Here is a 19,903-nt window from a genome sequence, read left to right as displayed (position 1 = left end):
AAGCCAAATCTAGCCATCTTTCCACCACTGGCCTCAGTTTACTACCTTTAATAAATGAAGGAACTTCACTAGACAATGTCTTAAGATCCTTTCATTCTCACATGATGTTAAGAAAAACATTTCCATATTTCTGTGAACATTATCTTGGCTGGGGCAGCCTGGATGGGAGAGGAGTTTGGGGGATAATGGATATGTATATATGTATGACTGGGTCCCTTCACTGTTCACCTGAAACTATCACAATATTGTTAATCGGCTATATTCCAATACGAAAAAAAAAAAGTTTAAAATAAAAGGAAAAACAGAATCTACCTTCTTCCGGAGATGTGGAGATTGGAACAGCTGTCAAATCATTAATCACATAATCAAACTCTCTCCCTTCTTTGGCGTACCTCTTCAGTACTGGAATACAGTCTTCTATTAGAACCTTCCAGAGAGAACAGGCATAGATGCAGGTGAGCCAAAATATGTGAAAGTGGTTAAACACTTGTAGAAGGAACAGGGAAATACACACAGGGGCTGCAACACCTACCAGAGGAACAAAAGCCACTTCCACCCATACCTGCCAGGAGCTAAAAGTTCCGGGCTTACCAGATGCTTTACATACCTTTCAATTAAGTGGAACAATTCCTCTTAGGAATTACTATCATTACCATTTTACAAATAGAGAAACAAACAAGAGACGTCACCAAGTCTGCTCTTGCGTGCATGCTCAGTTGTGTCTGACTCTTTGCGACCCCGTGGACTGCAGTCTGCCAGGCTCCACTGTCCGTGGGGATTCTCCAGCAAGAATACTGGAATAGGTTGCCATGCCCTCCTCCAGGGGATCTTCCTGACCCAGGGAATGAACTCACATCTCCTGCATCACAGGCAGATTCTTTACCACTGATCCACCGGGAAAGTCCTCTGCTTCCTTGGCCCTTCCAAGAAACCTTGCTTTGCTCCAAACTCTGAAGTTTGTTTGGCCTCACTGTGCACCAGGCACACAGATTGGGTTTCACCACATCTGCTGAGCCACCCAAGGGCTGGTGCCCGTGGCAGGTTGGTCCCGGCCAAGAGCAGCCCTTTTCCTTGAGTCTCCAACAGTCCCCAGAGTTCATTCCATTAAAGAGAACTAGGAGGGACAGGTGATACCTGCCGTTTTGGAACGAGGTTTTTTGGAAACAAATGTTGTGACCTACAGCCCACCCACCTTAGGTATGGGTTTGGGGTCTCTCCCCTACATACGTAAGCTGGGAATTCTACCTGCTCCTTCTGAGTTCACCCACTTTGGGAAAGCGAGCCACTCTGGGCTCATTGTGAGTCACCCTAATTCTCTCTTGGGACCCAGACCGATCTGTTTGGGGGCCTCCATGTGGGAATGGGAGTGCAATTTTAAACTATACTTAACCTGATCTCGTCTCTGCACCAGGGTATTCTTCCCAACCTCACTGGCTTCACTTACAGCAAGAGTACGGCTTGGTCATTTGGCTTCATCTCTAATGGGGAACTGACTGGGTATCTCCTCTCTGGGGCAAGGGAACTGTGACCTTGAGAGACCATTCTGCATTGCATTGATGTGCCCTTTGCTTGGTATTTGACAGCAGCAGCAGTGAATAAGTACGGGTAATGACAATTCTGTTCCATCTTGTAGTCCACTAGGGTACACTTTGCAAAACGGGGAGATCAGCTTTGCTCCCATGAATGAAAGAAAAAATTTCACTGTAACACTGCTTGGCCTCAGCACCCCTTCAACACCAATGGCCCTCTAAATTAGAACATCCTTCAACTAGAACTGTTTTATAAAAGGGAAGGGAAATGGGATAGAGTTCCTTATGCATAGGCTTTTACACTATTGTGTCTAAGGGAGCCTTTTGGAATTGGTTTGGCTTTTATTTGGCGTGTGTGCCCAAGTGTCTGGGTACATGAATCCTAATACTGTTCTCTCTTCTGGTTTTGACCCTCATTAAGGGGGTCTTGCCATCTCTTCTTAAGCAGAAGATATTAAGAAGAGATGGCAAGAATACACAGAAGAACTGTACAAAAAAGATCTTCACAACCCAGATAATCACGATGGTGTGATCACTGACCTAGAGCCAGACATCCTGGAATGTGAAGTCAAGTGGGCCTTAGAAAGCATCACTATGAACAAAGCTAGTGGAGGTGATAGAATTCCAGTTGAGCTATTCCAAATCCTGAAAGATGATGCTGTGAAAGTGCTGCACTCAATATGCCAGCAAACTGGGAAAACTCAGCAGTGGCCACAGGACTGGAAAAGGTCAGTTTTCATTCCAATCCCAAAGAAAGGCAATGCCAAAGAATGCTCAAACTACCACACAATTGCACTCATCTCACACGCTAGTCAAGTAATGCGCAAAATTCTCCAAGCCAGGCTTCAGCAATACGTGAACCGTGAACTTTCAGATGTTCAAGCTGGTTTGAGAAAACCAGAGATCAAATTGCCAACATCCGCTGGATCATGGAAAAAGCAAGAGAGTTCCAGAAAAACATCTATTTCTGCTTTATTGACTATACCAAAGCCTTTGACTGTGTGGATCACAATAAACTGTGGAAAATTCTCAAAGAGGTGGGCATACCAGACCACCTGATCTGCCTCTTGAGAAATCTGTATGCAGGTCAGGAAGCAACAGTTAGAACTGGACATGGAACAACAGACTGGTTCCAAATAGGAAAAGGAGTTCGTCAAGGCTGTATACTGTCACCCTGTTTATTTAACTTATATGCAGAGTACATCATGAGAAACACTGGACTGGAAGAAACACAAGCTGGAATCTAGATTGCTGGGAGAAATATCAATAACCTCAGATATGCAGATGACACCACCCTTATGGCAGAAAGTGAAGAGGAACTAAAAAGCCTCTTGATGAAAGTGAAAGTAGAGAGTGAAAAAGTTGGCTTAACCAGAAAACGAAGATCATGGCATCCGGTCCCATCACTTCATGGGAAATAGATGGGGAAACAGTGGAAACAGTGTCAGACTTTATTTTTTGGGGCTCCAAAATCACTGCAGATGGTGATTGCAGCCATGAAATTAAAAGACGCTTACTCCTTGGAAGGAAAGTTATGACCAACCTAGATAGCATATTCAAAAGCAGAGACATTACTTTGCCAACAAAGGTCCGTCTAGTCAAGGCTATGATTTTTCCTGTGGTCATGTATGGATGTGAGAGTTGGACTGTGAAGAAGGCTGAGTGCCGAAGAATTGATGCTTTTGAACTGTGGTGTTGGAGAAGACTCTTGAGAGTCCCTTGGACTGCAAGGAGATCCAACCAGTCCATTCTGAAGGAGATCAGCCCTGGGATTTCTTCGGAAGGAATGACGCTAAAGCTGAAACTGCAGTACTTTGGCCACCTCATGTGAAGAGTTGACTCACTGGAAAAGACTGATGCTGGGAGGGATTGGGGGCAGGAGGAAAAGGGGACAACAGAGGATGAGATGGCTGGATGGCATCACTGACTCGATGGACATGAGTCTGAGTGAACTCCGGGAGTTGGTGATGGACAGGGAGGCCTGGCATGCTGCGATTCACAGGGTCGCAAAGAGTCGGACACGACTGAGAGACTGATCTGATCTGATCTGATATGAAGGGGGTCTTGGGAACTTGAATGCTGATTCAAGTTCTTTTGTAAGAGAAGCATGTGAATATGAGTGAGTGACAGGTATGTAGAAACTGAAGGAAATCTCACCCTGGAAACAGTCAAGATGGGGCTCTTTTGACATTCTGAAAGTGGTTTTTGTGTGTGCAATTAGTACTAAGCTAGCTTTCTAGGAGAAACATGCAGATCTTTGTGCCTTCAAGATGAAAATGATCTACCTGAACTGGCAGAAACTTTAATCATCTGTGATCCCGGGGTGGGGTGGGGGGGTGCTTTTTAAACTCAAACAGGTGAAGTTTTAGATCTGTGTCTGTACAGACATATGCATATTTATGCATACATTATAAATACAATGTGCCTCCATCTCCAAATTGCATTGCTAAGCTTGGTTTGCAGATGAGCTCTGTTTAACTTAAAAGAACTTAAGTGCTTATGTAAATTCTCAGAAATATAAAATCTAGTCAAAATGAATTTCAGGTTCATATGATCTAGGAAATATTCACTATTAAACTGATATTTGGTATTAAATCTAGCCTTTAAGTGTGCTGGTTTAATATGACATGTTTCTAGAGTCATCAGTATTAAGTTTATCACTTTTATTGCATCTAAGAAAGTCAATAAAGCTCATATTGTTATAAAATCTGTCCACAAGAAAAACTATGATGAAACATTTGAGTAAATTAAATGTAAGAGCTCCCCTGGTGGCTCAGATGATGAAGAATCCACCTGCAATGCAGGAGACCCAGGTTCAATCCCTGGGTCAGGAAGACTCCTTGGAGGAGGGCATGGCAACTCACTCCAGTATTCTTGCCTGGAGAATTCCATGGACAGAAGAGCCTGGTGGGCTACAGTCCATGGGATCACAAAGAGTCGGACATGACTAAGCAAGTAACACTTTCACTTTCAAGAGATTTCTAGGTAAAACATTTTTTCAAATGTTTTAAAAAAAGAGAAATATTTCAACACACAAGTATAGCTTTTACTGTTTGCAGTAAAAGTAGGTATGAAGAATGGAAATCCATTTTGTTAAATGGAAAAAAAGGTAATTCTGTCCTAGAGTTGGTTGTTTCTGAATGGTAAAGAAACTCAGGGACAAAATAATATATAGAAAGTTTTAGAAAGTTTGTGAAAAAGGAACACTTAGAAAAGTTCATGTATGTGCATGGTCAGTATTGGCTATGATTAGACTGAATTTAAGTAAATAAAATTTATTATCAAGAATAGGCTGATAATGCAAGACTAGAATTTGGATTTTTGGTTTTCTCTCTTTGCTTTCCCAGCATAAAATAAAGTTTTCTTAGAGTGCTAAGCTGCTTTTGCCTTTTTGAGAGATCTGATTTTGACTTCATGTATTTACTTTTGAGATCTTTTATTGTCACTTTGGTTGGGTGAATGGTTGTTGTTTCACAGTGACTTATCATCTTCTTTGACTTTCTAGTATTTCTGACAAATATCAAATTCGATCTGAAGTTCTTTTGACCTCCAGCTAACTTTGGGGTGCTTCAGAGGAACCCTTGAGGCATCTCAGAGATTAATTAGGACAATTCAGTATGTTAAATTACATGGGCAACATTGCCAAATGAGTGATAAGCCTCCTCAGGTATATACTGTGTGGGCAAATGTTTTTACACTCTTAAAATTATATGGAATACAACATTGTGAATCAACTATATTCCAATAATAATTTAAAGAAAATTATATGGTGACTTCCCTAGCAGTCCAGTGGTTAAGTCTCCATGCTTCCACTGTATGGGGCATGCATTTGATCCCTGCTCAGGGAACTAAGATCTCCACATGCCACAGGGTGTGGCCAAATAATAAATAATAAAATAACATGGAATTTCTATAATTCTGATGTGTCCTAACAAAATGTTACCCCTAATTCTAGTTATTACAACCAAGTCTTCTGTCAGTTACATTGAGATCAGTTGTTTCACTGTACCTTTTAAGTCTTGTCACTCAGTTACTGTCTTACTGCTTTTGCAAAAATGCTTCATCTTCAAGAAGATTCACAAGAAAGGCTTTTTGACATGCCCTAGTTTCTAATAAATTTCAAATCATACCCATGAACTGGGTAAGCAAGTAAAGAATCCTAAAAGGAAAACCTGGTGGCTTCATAAAAAATGTTAACAGAAAAAAGAGTACTAAGGACTTCCCTTAGTGGTACTATGGATAAGAATCTGCCTGACAATTCAGGGGACATGGGTTCGATCCCTAGTTCGGGCAGATTCCGCATGCTTCAGGTCAACTAAGTCCCAGTGCACCACAACTACTAAGCCCACGTGCTGCAGCTACAGAAGCCTGCAGCCCTAGAGCCAGTGCTCCACGAGAGAAGCATGGCAGTGAGAAGCCCGTGCACAACTAGAGAGGAAGCCCTGCTCCCTGCAACCAGAGGAAGCTAGTGCACAGCAACCAGGAGCCAGCACAACCAAAAACAAGCAAGTTTTTTTAATGTTAGTTTATATATATAATGCATTGTGTTGATAATAGATTTAAGATCCATATCTTTACATTCAACTAAAAATCTTCTGGGGACAAGATTTAGGGCACAAAAATTCCTTAAAACTGCTAGATTCACTGCTTGCAAATCTTATACATATATACAAAAAAATCTTTCATTTTTCTTTCTGTACTACTTTAATTTTAAGATTAAAATTATTCCATCATAAAAGGAATGGGGTGTGCACTGGAACATTTTCTAAAAACGGTTAACAATAATTGTGTTTTCAAATGACAAACAGTTGCAAGGACCTGGTTTGTTTCTTAATGCTTTTTTTTCAGTTTTATTGAGATATAATTGACATACAACATTATAGTCATTTAAGGTATAACCAAGAACCTGTTTTGTCTTTTTTTTTTTTGGTTGTATTTTAATGGCTAAGGGGCTTGCCTACTGCTGTCCCACAGACCAGGAACCCCCTGCCCTTTAGAGCTTCAGGAAAACTCTTAGCATCAGAAGAGTTTGTCAGACTCCCCTTGGTAGCTATTCTGTTCCCAAAATGGGGAGGGGGATGCAGTGGGGCACTAAACTTCAAGAGCCAATCAATTTAAAATATTTTTCCTTCTCAAAAAGGTCCCCCTGTCTATGTCACCATCTGCCTTTGGTGCTCTGTCCTCAGAGCTTGGACTCGAAAGTCGAGAAGTTTTTTCCTGGGGCCATTAGCAAATCTTCCCACTTACAACCGCATCCTGCCTCCAATCACAAGTCTATGACTCTATAGTACTGCAGGTTTAGATGTGCTGTCCTTGTATTTTTTTCTTAATCCATATAAGTAAGTCAACCTAAGGAGTCAGGGAGACATGAATTCGAAACATTCCTCTAAAGTTACCCTATAACCTTGAATAAATTGCCCTTTGAACTCTTCGACTTACAGTCTTCATCTACAAAACAGAAAGCAGCAGCCACATAAGGCTTTGAGGATTAAATTTTAAAACACTTAAGCAGAGGGTCTGGCTCACAATGCAAATATTTATAAACAAATTATAAAATTTGCAGATATTTTAGTCATCGTGAAAAGGCTGCCATGCTCTGAAGAACCTAAACCCGCCCTCTTCCTTTCCATGTTGCACAGCATTATAGTTTAACTTTCGTGTGTACTACAGTACGCTCACCACCGAAAGTATCATTTCCATCCATTACCAGACAGTTGGTCCCCTTTACACATTTCAGCCTCCCCTACCCTTTGCCCTTCTGGGAAATACTACTCTGTTCCCTGGATCTATGTATTTTTATTTGGTTTGGTTTGTTCCTTTATTAAAACATTTTTTATATTCCACATGAGTGAAATCATACAGTATTTTTCTTTCTCTGTCAGACTTTATGCTAATTGAAAATAATACCATCAAGGTCCATCCAAATTGTCACAAATATCAAGATTTCATTTTTTTTCTTTTTTTTTTTATGGTTGAGTAGGATTCCACTGTGTAATATACACCACATCTTCTTTATCCATTCATCTGTTAATGGACAGTTAGGTTGCTTCCATATCTTGGCTATCATAAATAATGCTGCAATAAATATGGAGGTGCACATATCTTTTTGAATTAGTGTTTCCCTTTCCTTCAAATAAACACCGAGGATTAGAACTGCTGCATCATCCCTCCCTTTTTAAACTTTACAATAGTCTAAGTGAAATATGTATCTTTCCCTTTTGCCCATAAAACTATCACAACTGCATTTTAACACAGATATAATTTCTCTCTCAGCTTAAAAAAAATAATATGAGTGTACCATGAAATCAAATTTGGACACACACCTTAGAGAACATGGGTAGGAGTAAGTAATTTGTGTAACAAATTAAAGCACTCATCTAAACTGTTTATAAAACTAGAGATACATATTTAAGATTCTAGTCAAATAAAAATATGCATTTGCTTAGCTATCTTGCTCTACCAAATAATGTGGGTATGGGCACTGATATTTGGATACTCAAAATACAATACAAAATGTATGCTACAAACTGTAATGATTGGTCAACTTACAAGCACAGTAGAATTTAGGAACTTGGCTTCCCTGGTGGCTCAGCTGGTAAAGAATCCGCCTGCAATGAGGGAGGCTTGGGTTCGATCCCTGGGTTGGGAAGATCCCCTGGAGAAAGGAAAGGCTACCCACTCCAGTATTCTGGCCTGGAGAATTCCATGGACTGTATAGTCCATGGGGTCACAAGAGTCAGACACAACTGAGTGATTTTTCACTTTCACTTTACTTAGCAAGAAGCAAATATTCCCACGTCAAACATTTTAATCATCTACACTCTCTAAATTTGTAAATCCCTTCTCAAAGACTCAGAAACAGACTCACGCTAAGATAGGCAAAAGGTAGGGGTTACCAGGTCATACAAAGGCACATGAGGACTTCCCTGGTGGTGCAGCGGGTAAGAATCTGCCTGTCAATGCAGAGGATACGTGCTCGATCCCTGGTCCGGGAAGATTCTACATGCCATGGAGCAAATAAGCCTGTGCACAAGCCACAACTACTGAGCCCACGCGCCTAGAACCTGTGCTCCACAACAAGAGAAGCCACCGCAATGAGAAACCTGTGCTCCTCAACTAGAGAGTGGCCCCTGCTCACTGCAATGAGAGAAAGCCCGCTTAAAGCAACAAAGACCCAGCATTGCCAAAAATAAAGAAATAATGTTTAAAAGGTACAAGATATCTTTTATATAAGAATGTATTCATGCTATTAAATTCAAAGCATCTGGAATTGGCTTTTTCTTCATTAGATGTACACACTTTCCCTGGATACAAATATATATAGAACTCACATAAGAGAATAAAGGGCAGCAGAACAGGCTATCTCAAAACAGTAAATGTAGAGAGGCTTTCTCTGAACTCCCCTTTATCTACCTAAAGACAGAGCCCCCAAAAGGAACTAAAGTATCATAGATCCCTCCCCGAGGGATTTAACCAGAGAAGATGACCTCTTAACTCCCCTTTATCTACCTAAAGACAGAGCCCCCAAAAGAAACTAAAGTATCATAAATCCCTCCCCGAGGGATTCAACCAGGGAAGATGACCTCTTAACTCCCCTTTATCTACCTAAAGACAGAGCCCCCAAAAGAAACTAAAGTATCATAGATCCCTCCCCGAGGGACTCAACCAGGGAAGATGGCCTCTTAACTCCCTTTATCTACCTAAAGACAGAGCCCCCAAAAGGAACTAAAGTATCATAGATCCCTCCCCGAGGGATTCAACCAGGGAAGATGGCCTCTTATCACAGCAGAAGAGGCTGACACCACACCCAAACTTTGTTATGAAGTATCACACCTCTTTTCCTACTCTTCTAAAGGCCCTGTCTATTTTTCCTAAGTTATCTACTCTCACCTAAGACACCTACGTCCCCCTTTCCCTGTTAGGATCGTATTTTAGTCTAAACTCTAAAGCTACCTCTGAGTTGCTCATTTTCCTGTGTATCTTCCATGTATACATGAGTGTAAAACATTAATGAACTTGTTTTTCCTCTTGTTAGTCTTCTATTACAAGGGGTCTCAGGCAAGCATTGGAAGGATAGAAGGAAACTTTTTCCTCCCCTACAAGATCATCCATCATCTTAATTTTCTTCTTTTAAAAAAATATTATTTATTAATTTATTTGGCTGCAATGGGTCTTAATTGGGGCATGTGGGATCTAGTTCCCTGACCAGGGATCCCACCCAGGCCCCCTGCATTGGGAGTTTGGAATCTTTAGCCACTGGACCACCAGGGAAGTCCCAATTATTTGTCTCCTTAACCAATTACACTTAAAGCTGTTTTAAGAAGGCACAGTTGTGATCAACAACATCATATCATCACCTGACTTAATATAAAAACATTTATCTGGTAAAAATAATTACCTGATAGCAGTCTCCTTTAAGATTGTCTAAGACATCACCACACGTTTTTCGCATGTATTTCTTACATCCGTCAATCACCATTTGGTCAATGTTCAAAATAGGTTAAGGAGAAATTTCCCCTGTATTTGAACATGTCAAAGAATTCTGAAATGTTTTTAAAAAGTAAAGATGAACATAACATTTTTCACACTAATTTGGTATCATAAAGTTTAAAAAAATGATGAATGAGACAATGACTTCATTTGGGCACCAAGGACACTCAAAAGGCACTGAATTTCCTTCTAATGGAGAAGCTATCTCAGCAACTGCTGGGCAATCGACACGGTGCAAAGGTTGCCTGCTCTTTCATTCTCAATTCTGCTGCTTTGTTGGTGGCCTGTTGGTAGCCATATAAAAAGGCTACTGGTACTAAGTTGAAATCTTTGTTCAAAGTAATCATAACATTGCCTGTAGTATTAAGACAAAAAAGGAGGAAGAGAACAAAGTCCACCAAACTTAATCTCTTATACAGCAAAGGATATCTCTACCATAGTCACCATCTTTGGTTTCAGTTTGACTATTTCACATAATATGCCCCCGTCTCCACCTCCCAGAATCAGTACATCTTTGCCACTGTAATCTTCTTTGCCACTGCCCATGATGGCCCGGGTATACGCCAAATCACTTTCCGCCAAATCTAGGGAGGAGAAACATCCAAAATGGTGACTTAACCACAGCCTCAGAGCACCTGACTTATAATTCCAGAAACTGCTAGAATCTAGAAAATTCAGACATTTTCCTTTTCAGTCTTTAAAAACTCAGTAATATCGAGGGTTTTGATTTTTTTTTTTCCTTTTGGATTGTGGACTTTTCTTCATCCCGACTCGTCTAACACCCAACATGTTACCTACATAGATTATACGCATATATAGTTTAGTTTAGAAGAAAATTCAGTCTTTAGCCTGTTCTGATATGATAATTAAAAAGCAATTACATATTTCCAGATGAAATATAACAGCAGAGTTGCTTCAAAAGAATATGAGAGGGAGAAAAGTGGCTGGAGTTTAAAGGAAACAAGACTGGCCAGGAGTTGATCATTGTTGACACTCAAAGGTGAGTATATGTGGGTTCATCTTACTGTTCTGTCTACTTTGGTTTGAAATTTTCCACAACAAAAAGACTCCCTTATAAACAAGCAATTAATATAAAATAACCAACAAGGATCTTCTGTATAGCACAGGGAACTAGACTCAATATCTTAACAATAACCTATAAGAGAATGTTAATAAATATGTATTGTATATCTATGTATACATAAAAAAGAGTATCAAGACAAAGTTTTCATGGCTCTACTATAAAATATGAAAACTCAGACAAGCCACAGGTAAATCTAATGTAAATATTCATCTCAAAAACCAAACACACACAAAAATAACCAGCAGTGCCCAACGACACACCTGGACAAACCCACAATGGTGGTATGTCAGGAAAACACAATCTAAGATTGTCACTTTGTTAGGTGATTGGGGTAGAGATGGAATACTTACTAACATCCCCACTGAGGATGAGAATATTCCCAAATTGCTTTGAGTGTAAAATTTTAATGTTCTGGTAAGGTGAGTCTTCGTCATACACCACTTTATCTATGTCGTACTCAACCAGGCGACCATCCGCAGTGGGCCAGTATCTGTCAATGGCCCCTCCTCGAACTATGGGTGGTAATCTGGAAAAAAAAGGGAAAGAAGGAAAACAGGAATGAGCCTTACAACAAACTGCTTAGGTGAGGCTGCCTTAAAAGAAGACCTAGGAACAAGAATGTTCCACATGGAGCCACAAAGCCTCAGACAAACTCCTAAATAGTATACAACCAACCTAAAACTTCAACTTTGAGGGCTATGTAAGAATGGCCACTACCAAATTTCAACACTGTTGTATATTAGGAATTAACTTGGGGCTTCCCTGGTTAGAATCCACCTGCCAATGGAGAAGACACAGGTTCGATCCCTGGTCCAGAAGATGCCACAATCCACGGAGCAACTAAGCCCATTCACAACAACTGCTGAGCCTGTGCTCCATTTGTGCACTCAGCTGCCAACTCACATCCAACTCTGTGACTTCATGGGCTGCAGCCCACCAGGCTCCCCTGTCCATGGGATTTTCCAGGCAAGAATACTGGAGCCTGAGCTTTAGAGCCCAGGAACCATAACTACTGAGCCCACATACTTGCAGCAACTACTGAAGTCCATGCTCCCCAAGAAGAGAAGGAGGAAGCCCTCACAGCACTAGAGGGTAGCCTCCACTTGCCACAACTAGAGAAGAGCTTGGGCAGCAACAAAGACCAGGCATGCCCAAAATCAACAAACAAACAATGTAAAAAGCACCTCTGCAAAAAAATGGATTTATTTGGCTGTGGCAGGTCTTAGTTGCGGCATGCATAATCGTTAGTTGCAGCGTGCAAACTCTTAATCGCAGCATGTGCGACCCAGTTCCCTGACCAGGCGTCAAACCTGGGCCCCCTGCATAGGGAGCTTGGAGTCTCAGCCACTGGACCACCAGCAAAGTCCCAAGAATTTACTTTTTAAAAAAACCTTTCTATAATACTATAAATTTTCCCTAAAAAAAAAAAAAAAAAAGTTGAAGGAGAAAATGGCCACTAGAGACATGCTTCACGCCCAAATACTCTAGCAGGAAGGACTCCCAAGAATGTCTGCATCACCACTTTGCCACTAGCACATTCATCCAAGTGCACACACATGTAATACCATCACCTAGCTCGGAATCCATGTTAAGTGTTCCCAACTGCCCCAACTATCTCCTTCATAACTATTCTACTTTTGAATAAGAATCACATACTGTATTTTGCTTTTTTACCCTCATTTCATCTAAAATAGATAGTTGTCACTGTCATCCCTTCCCCGTGTGTTTCATGACTTTCACATCTCAGCAAAGTCCAGACCAGGTGCTCTACAGAAAATCCCTCAGGTGGGTTTGCCTGAAGATCTCTTCAGTAGGGTCACATTGGCACATTATGCAACCATCACATCAGGGACACTGAGATGTATGCCTGTCCTAATTGGTAACGTTAAGTGTGACCATGTGGTTAAAGCCAGTGCCCCCAAGATCCCTCCATTTGCAAAGGTACCTTCTGTCCCTTTGTAATTATGAAGCAGGGTGTGTGTGGGGCAGGGTGGGGGGATGCTGGGGGCAAGTCCATGAAATCCTAGTCAAGAAAACCAGGTCAAGTTCCTGATCTCGACACACCTTCAGCAGTGGCATCTAGGAGATTCTTGCCTGAACCAATTATTATGAGAATGTCTGCCAACTGATGATTTTCTCATGCAGTCCTTTTTGTAAATCCTGAGTGTCTTACACAGATTGAGTATACTAGAAACTGCCAGCAGAGGTCACTACATGACAGGGAAAACCAGACTTAGAAAGGGGGCTTGGCAAATGAAGAGGAACACAAACAGAGCTCCCTGCACACACAACACAACCACGTGCAAGTTCTATGTCCTCAAATACAGTGGGGTTCACAGTAAGCAAACCCCAGGTACCTAAAATGCTGGGCTACCTCCAACTTGCTCTCAAAACTCTTTGCTCTCCCTGCTCACTTGTTTCCAAGAATACAGTCTGAACCTGTTACAGGTTAACAAGGCTTTCAATGAAGAACTATTGCATGCGTGCTAAGTCTCATCAGTCATGTCCTACTCTGTGCAACCCCATGGACTGTAGCCCACCAGGCTCCTCTGTCCACGGAATTCTCCAGCAAAGAATCCTGGAGTGGGTTGCCATTCCCTTCTCCAGGGGATCTTTCTGACCCACGGATCGAACCCACCATCTCTCACATCTCCTGCACTGGCAAGCGAGTTCTTTACCACTAGCACCATCTGGGAAGCCCCATGAGGAAATACTAATATCTGTCAAAGGCACTGAATTTACAAAGCAAGTTTCCATAAACTATCATTTAATCCCAACTCCTGATTTAACCACTTCTTCATCTTCTAGAACAAATGCAGCTGTTGGAATTAGACAGCTAAGTGGTTTTTCTTGGAAAATGTCGTTGCCCCGGCAGGACAACCCCCGAGAGCAGGCAAACAGGACTCGGGAGAAGCCTCTTCCACCCCTGGCTGATGAGTGGTGGGAGAACGAGCCCAGGTGACACTGGATGAAAGCAACAGCAACTCAAGGGCTTTCGGGGGAGGAAACCCACCCCTCGGGGTTGACAGCCAGCCAGCTATTGGCAGCTACTGAACTCTTGCACAAAACCAAAGTAAACAATGTCCATTCTCACATGTGTCAATGGTGCCTTAGGTGCAGGTAGAGCGCTTTATTGCAACACAGTAGTTTTTAAAGAGATTCAAAGAAGCAAGGATCTTTAAGGATGACTACACCTTGATGAATTACTCATTCTATGATACCCAGCAGGACCCTGGGGGCTCCTAAGCACAAAAGTCTTTCTTTGTCCCTCCATTTCTTGACTACAGGAAATAGGCTTCCTTCAGCCTCCAGGACCTTCCATGAGTTCCAGGGAGCAGCTTCAAACACATGCTAATCAGAGAAGTGAGGGGATATGGACACAGAGGAAGAACAGTCAGAAGAAACAAGAGGGCAGCCTTGGGGTAGAGTCCTGGTTCCCATCAAGGGATGCACACAAGGACATCTTTGAGAAGTTTGTACAGACTGAAATTCTCATCAGGTAGGAGAAATTAAAGGTATGCTGCCCACAGGGGAGTAATCATTTCCGATGTTAATGATTCAGTCTTTAACAATGTCATTCCTCAGACAGCAAAGCGGCAACATTTTTGTCCTTTTGAGGCCAAAAACAAAGGGCCTACGACAAAGTATTCCCAATAACTTCCTGCGCCCTCCACCCTGATTTTATAAAAAGATGTAAAAACGGTGACAAGGAAAAACAAGGCCTGTGCTGTGTTTTGAACTGAAATCGGAAATGTAACTGCACTCTCACTTCAAAAATTCCCACACCACAACCACACAGGAACCAGATTTCATGAGTGCTGAGGCCCATAAACGCATTTCATCTATTCATTCACCCCTAGAAGTAACCCCAATAAAAACAAAAATCTGGCATTTTGATGTTGGCCAATTCATTATCACCCAACTAAAGACACAGTGGGAACCCGTTCAATTCAAATGGATCAACTCCGGAAAGATTAGGTAAACTTTGCAGACAGGAAAAGAGGGAAATTTCAGAAAAGAGTGTGGGTGTGGACAAGTTACTTGAGGACCAGGAAGGGCCTCAGGATACATAAACTGAACTTGGGGGGTAAATAAGTCTGGCTGCTCTAACAGATTTCAGTCAAGTGGCCAAGTTCTATACTGTGTCCTGTGGTCCTGCTCTCTTCACATGCAGTTTCCTGCCTTGTATTCAAGTTGGTGGTTAAACAAGTTTCTAATTATTTTACACCTGTCCTGGGGCTTTCCTCCAGGCTGATCAAATTTAGCAGGATGAACCATTAAGTACTTAAACATCCTTAAACAGCCAGTAAGGATTCCCTCTTGTGGAAAATGCCTTGAACTGGAGAAGTCTGTATTCTGGTCACTTCTAACAGTGATGGTCTGACCTTAATCAAGTCTCTCTGTGTTACTACATCTATGTATTTGCCTTTATGAGCAAGCTGTTACTGTCGTTCAGTTGCTAAGTCCTGTCTGACTCTTTGCAACCCCATGGACTGCGGCACGCCAGGCTTCCCTGTCTATCAACATCTCCCGGAGCTTGCTCAAACTCATGTACATCAAGTCAGTGATGCCATCCAACCATCTCATCCTCTGTTGTCCCCTTCTCCTCCTGCCTTCAATCTTTCCCAGTATCAGGGTCTTTTCCAATGAGCCGGCTCTTCACATCAGGTGGCCAAAGTATTGGAACTTCAGCATCAGTCCTTCCAATGAATATTCAGGACTGATTACCAGGACTGACTGGTTTGAACTCCTTGCTGTCCAGGGACAGACCCATTTTGGGGGGTCCAATAAGGACCCACCCAGGGAGAGCAAGGCCAAACCGCTCAGAATAACTTACTGTGCAGCCATGATTAATTCACATTCTTAATTCCCAGGACCTGACAGACTCTGAAGTGAAGTGAAGTGAAGTTGCTCAGTCGTGTATGACTCTTTGCGATTCCATGGAATGTAGGCCACCAGGCTCCTCTGTCCATGGGATTTCCCAGGCAAGAATACTGGAGTGAGTTGCCATGTCCTTCTCCAGGGGATCTTCCCAACCCAGGGATTGAACCCGGGTCTCCCGCATTGCAGGCAGACACTTTAACCTCTGAGCCACCACCCCTCCCAAAGAATGCCAAAACTTTACTTCTATCAAAGCTCTTCTAACATCTGACACCACCAGCACCTACGTCTGTGCTGTCCAACAGAACATTTCTCTGTGTTGTCCAATATGGCAGTCACTAGCCATTAGCTAGTGACAAGAGGGGAGTAAGGAAATGAACTGTTTTTGGTTTTTTTATTAACTTAGTTTTAAACAGACACAGGTGGCATAGTAGCTGCACTCCTCAACAAAAGCTTAATGGTCTTTGTCATCAACTGAAAAGAACCCACTGGGGGTGCTCAAGGTGGGTTGGCTCTGATGTTCTTGCAATGTCAATATCATCCTACCTGAAAGCACTGAGGCATATTTTCTATCATCCCATCCTGTCAAAATCTCTTAAAACTGCTTAATTATACTGTGGGGCCCAGAACTCTGAGGAAAGATAGATGATTTTTTTCTCTTCACTAGACACGGTTGAGGAGTTTTCTAGCTCCTCTTTGAGGTGCCAGCCCCATCTGATTCTCTGCATTACAGTTTCACCCCTTGCGATCACTGTACATTCTTCTGCCCCTGTTCCATTTTATCTAGCATCTCTCTCTCTCTCTCTCTCTCTCTATATCTCTCTCTCTCTCTCTCTCACACACACACACACACACACACACGCAGTTAGTCTTCTGCCATCAGGGCCATCTACATTAGCCTATCAAGTGGCCAGAAGCAGAAGTTGACTGATTTCTTCCACATCTTACATAGACACTGCTCAGGGATACTACCACCATTGCGATTATTTTATTGATTGTTTTTATTGTTGTTTAGTCACTCAGTCGTGTCCAACTCTCTGTGACCTCATATACTGTAGCCTGCCAGGCTCCTCTGTCCACAGGATTCTCCAGGCAAGAATACTGGAGTAGGCTGTCATGCCCTTCTCCAGGGGATCTTCCCCACCCAGAGATCAAACCCACATCTCCTGCATTGGCAGGCAGATTCTTTATCATCTGAGCCACCAAGGAAGCCCATTTTATCAATTAACCAAATATAAAAGAATATTCAGGAGTGGACTTACCGCTTTACCCGCTCAGTACTGTCCTGACTCAATTCTTTCATTCTTTCTTCTACTTTGTTCAAAAGCTGCAATAACAAGAAAAGAAATCAATGGGCTTATCAAATAAGCTGAGTAGAAGGGCTAAATTACAGACCAGGAGGTCAAGGTCATGTTGACAGAGCTGTCACTCTGGCAGGCGTCCAGATATACTTGTCCTCCCCCAACTCTCCAGCAGCCTGCGGGCCTGGCCCAATTCCACACTCCCCTGTCATCTATCCCTCCCAGTGCCAATCTCACTTCAGCCTATGGTATCAACAGTATCAAAAGGAAGGCTCAAGGATATTGCAGCTATTGATATCCTGGTTAAAGGTTTACATTCCCTCCAGTGCAAAGTCAAGTCATTTACTCTGTATTCAAATGGTCAAGGGAAAGATGAGAACCAGGTTACTAAAAATCACTTGAGGAACAATTATTTTTCTTCTAAAATCACTTATCTGAAGGCAGCCAAGTTTAAAATTAACTGGGAAGTCAGCAATTAGGTGAAAATGATTTTATTATTGAACTGAGCTGTTTTTGTGATCCTTAAATACTTGAGTAAATAAAAGTAGAAAACTGACACTATCGACTTCTTTGCCTTGTGCATCGCCGTCGTAGCTCTGAAGATCCAGCAACACCAATCCATGTGGGTAGATTCTCAAATTGGCAAAGCTACAGAGGAGAGCATAATTGTAAGGTTAGGAACGGTATCATGGCACTCCAAAGAAAAAAGGCACCAACCCAGTTAAAAGGCAAAACCACTGCTCTTTTTTCCCCTAAATAACATAATTACCCTGTGGCTTTCTTATTAGAGCCTCTTCATGGGGGCAGGGAGGCCAATCATTTAGGCAAGATTTTAGACAGAATCATCAAGTGCTAAGGTTTTCAAACAGGTTATTTGGCCCAGAAAGTGATTCAGCAGGAAGTCCTGTGAATCTGATTTTTAAGAAGGTTCCTCAGCAGTGACTGATCCCTCCTTAAAAGGATGGAAGGGTGGGGCAGAGCAAACTTGGTTCTCCCAATTTCCCTCGGAGTTCAAAACAGAGCCGTGGTTTTCTGACTGCAGGCAGGTGGTGGCTACATTCATTGAGTTAGCGGCCTGCAAGTCAGATCCAGCCCTTGGCATGTTTTGTGAAGCATGCAGATTAAATATGGTTCTTACATTTTTAGAGTTGTTTTAAAAAAAAAAAAGGAGCTCCTTACAGGAAAAGCTTTAACCTCTAATTCAGTGTGTCTGGCCAGCTTTTTTATGAAATAAAAATAGTGTATCAAACATGCATAAGGATTATCTGAAGAAACTTTTCCTTCAATTAGACATGTATATTTGTATATATGCAGATATGTTACGTCCACATCTGATATAAAATCACTTCTTTTTTAAAATATTTGGCTATGCCAGTCTTAGTTGGGGCATGAGGAATCTAATTCCCTGACTAGTGATCAAATTGGGCTCCCTGCATTGGAAGCAAGGAGTCCTAAGCCATAGAACCATCAGGAAAGTTCTAAAATCACTTATCTCACTATAAGGTGTGGTTAAAGAAACATTTGAATAATAATACTAAATAAGATGAAGAATTCTGTTCAGAGAATACAAGCAGTGTGCTTGGATTTAAAAAGATAAATACAACTAGTTAATTTTCACCTTCAGCCCTTAAATGGCCTCAAAATCAAGTTCAGGCCAGGGATACCACTAACTCATGTACTCCTGAACTAGCTGATCACCCCCCACCCCAATCTGCCACACAAAGGAGAGGAGCTAGGGGTCAAAGAATGATAGAGAAATGCCACCTCTTAACCAGCTAGGTGGTTCTAGCAAAGAATCTTCCACCAGAGAACTGCAGGAACACGGAGAATGCCAGAAGGTGGGGACAAGCACTGACCTCATCTGATTAAAAGCAAAAATAATGAAAGAGGAAAAGTTGCAAGGGGGCGGGGGGGGGAGGGGAATGGAGACCAAAAAAAAAAGGTGACTGAGGACCAAGATCTTAGGCAACATGGAGATGGGTCCCAGCTGAGCAAGTGAGAGAAGAGGAAGACCAATGTGGAAACAAGTCTCTAAGCACGTTAGTGACTTCCCTGATGGTCTAGTGGTTGGGACTCTGTGCTTCCACTGCAGGGGGCCCGGGTTCCATCCCTGGTCAGGGAACTAAGAGCCAGCAAGCTACATGGCAAGGCCAAGAAAAAAAGTAAACTAAACATGTTAATTTTTCTTTCCTCTGTTTTCAGAAGCAATTTCCAACAGCTCTTATCACTCAAAAACTCCCTTCCAGGAAGAATTCTAAGTCTTCTAGAAAACTGGGATTGGTGTCTAGGGTAGAAGATTCAAGAACTGAAGTAGAATGGTTGGCCCTGTCCAGCCCCAAAGGTCCTTAGGAGGTGGTAGGAGATGCAAGGGACTTCCCTGGTGGCTTCACAGAAAAGAATCTGCCTGCCAATGTAGGAGATGCGGGTTCCATCCCTGGCTTGGGAAGATGCCCTGGAGAAGGAAATGGCAACCCACTCCAGTATTCTTGCCTCGGAAATTTCATGGACAGAGGAGCCTGGCGGACTTCAGTCCATGGGGGTTGCAAAGAGGCACACAACTGAGCGACTACACAAAAACAAGAGATTCAAGGCTTCAGCTGGATTAGAGGAGGAACCTA

The 19,903-nt window shown here is 42.2% G+C and overlaps 1 protein-coding gene across 1 annotated transcript in view; it reads right to left on the bottom strand.

Annotated features, from left to right (window-relative positions):
• Positions 1–19,903, bottom strand: part of SMS (spermine synthase) — a 50,368-nt gene that overhangs the window by 8,727 nt on the left and 21,738 nt on the right. The window contains exons 3-8 of the mRNA XM_027533792.1: positions 17,843–17,933; positions 17,247–17,311; positions 11,454–11,629; positions 10,449–10,603; positions 9,928–10,017; positions 313–427 (exon numbers count right to left, since the gene is read on the bottom strand). Of these exons, the coding sequence (XP_027389593.1) occupies positions 313–427; positions 9,928–10,017; positions 10,449–10,603; positions 11,454–11,629; positions 17,247–17,311; positions 17,843–17,933 (692 nt within the window). The remainder of the gene's footprint in view (positions 1–312; positions 428–9,927; positions 10,018–10,448; positions 10,604–11,453; positions 11,630–17,246; positions 17,312–17,842; positions 17,934–19,903) is intronic.

Source organism: Bos indicus x Bos taurus, chromosome X, assembly GCF_003369695.1.
Source record: "Bos indicus x Bos taurus breed Angus x Brahman F1 hybrid chromosome X, Bos_hybrid_MaternalHap_v2.0, whole genome shotgun sequence".
NCBI lineage: Eukaryota > Metazoa > Chordata > Mammalia > Artiodactyla > Bovidae > Bos > Bos indicus x Bos taurus.
The sequence above is the reverse complement of the archived record's forward strand: the minus strand, read 5'-3'. Positions and strand labels throughout refer to the sequence as shown.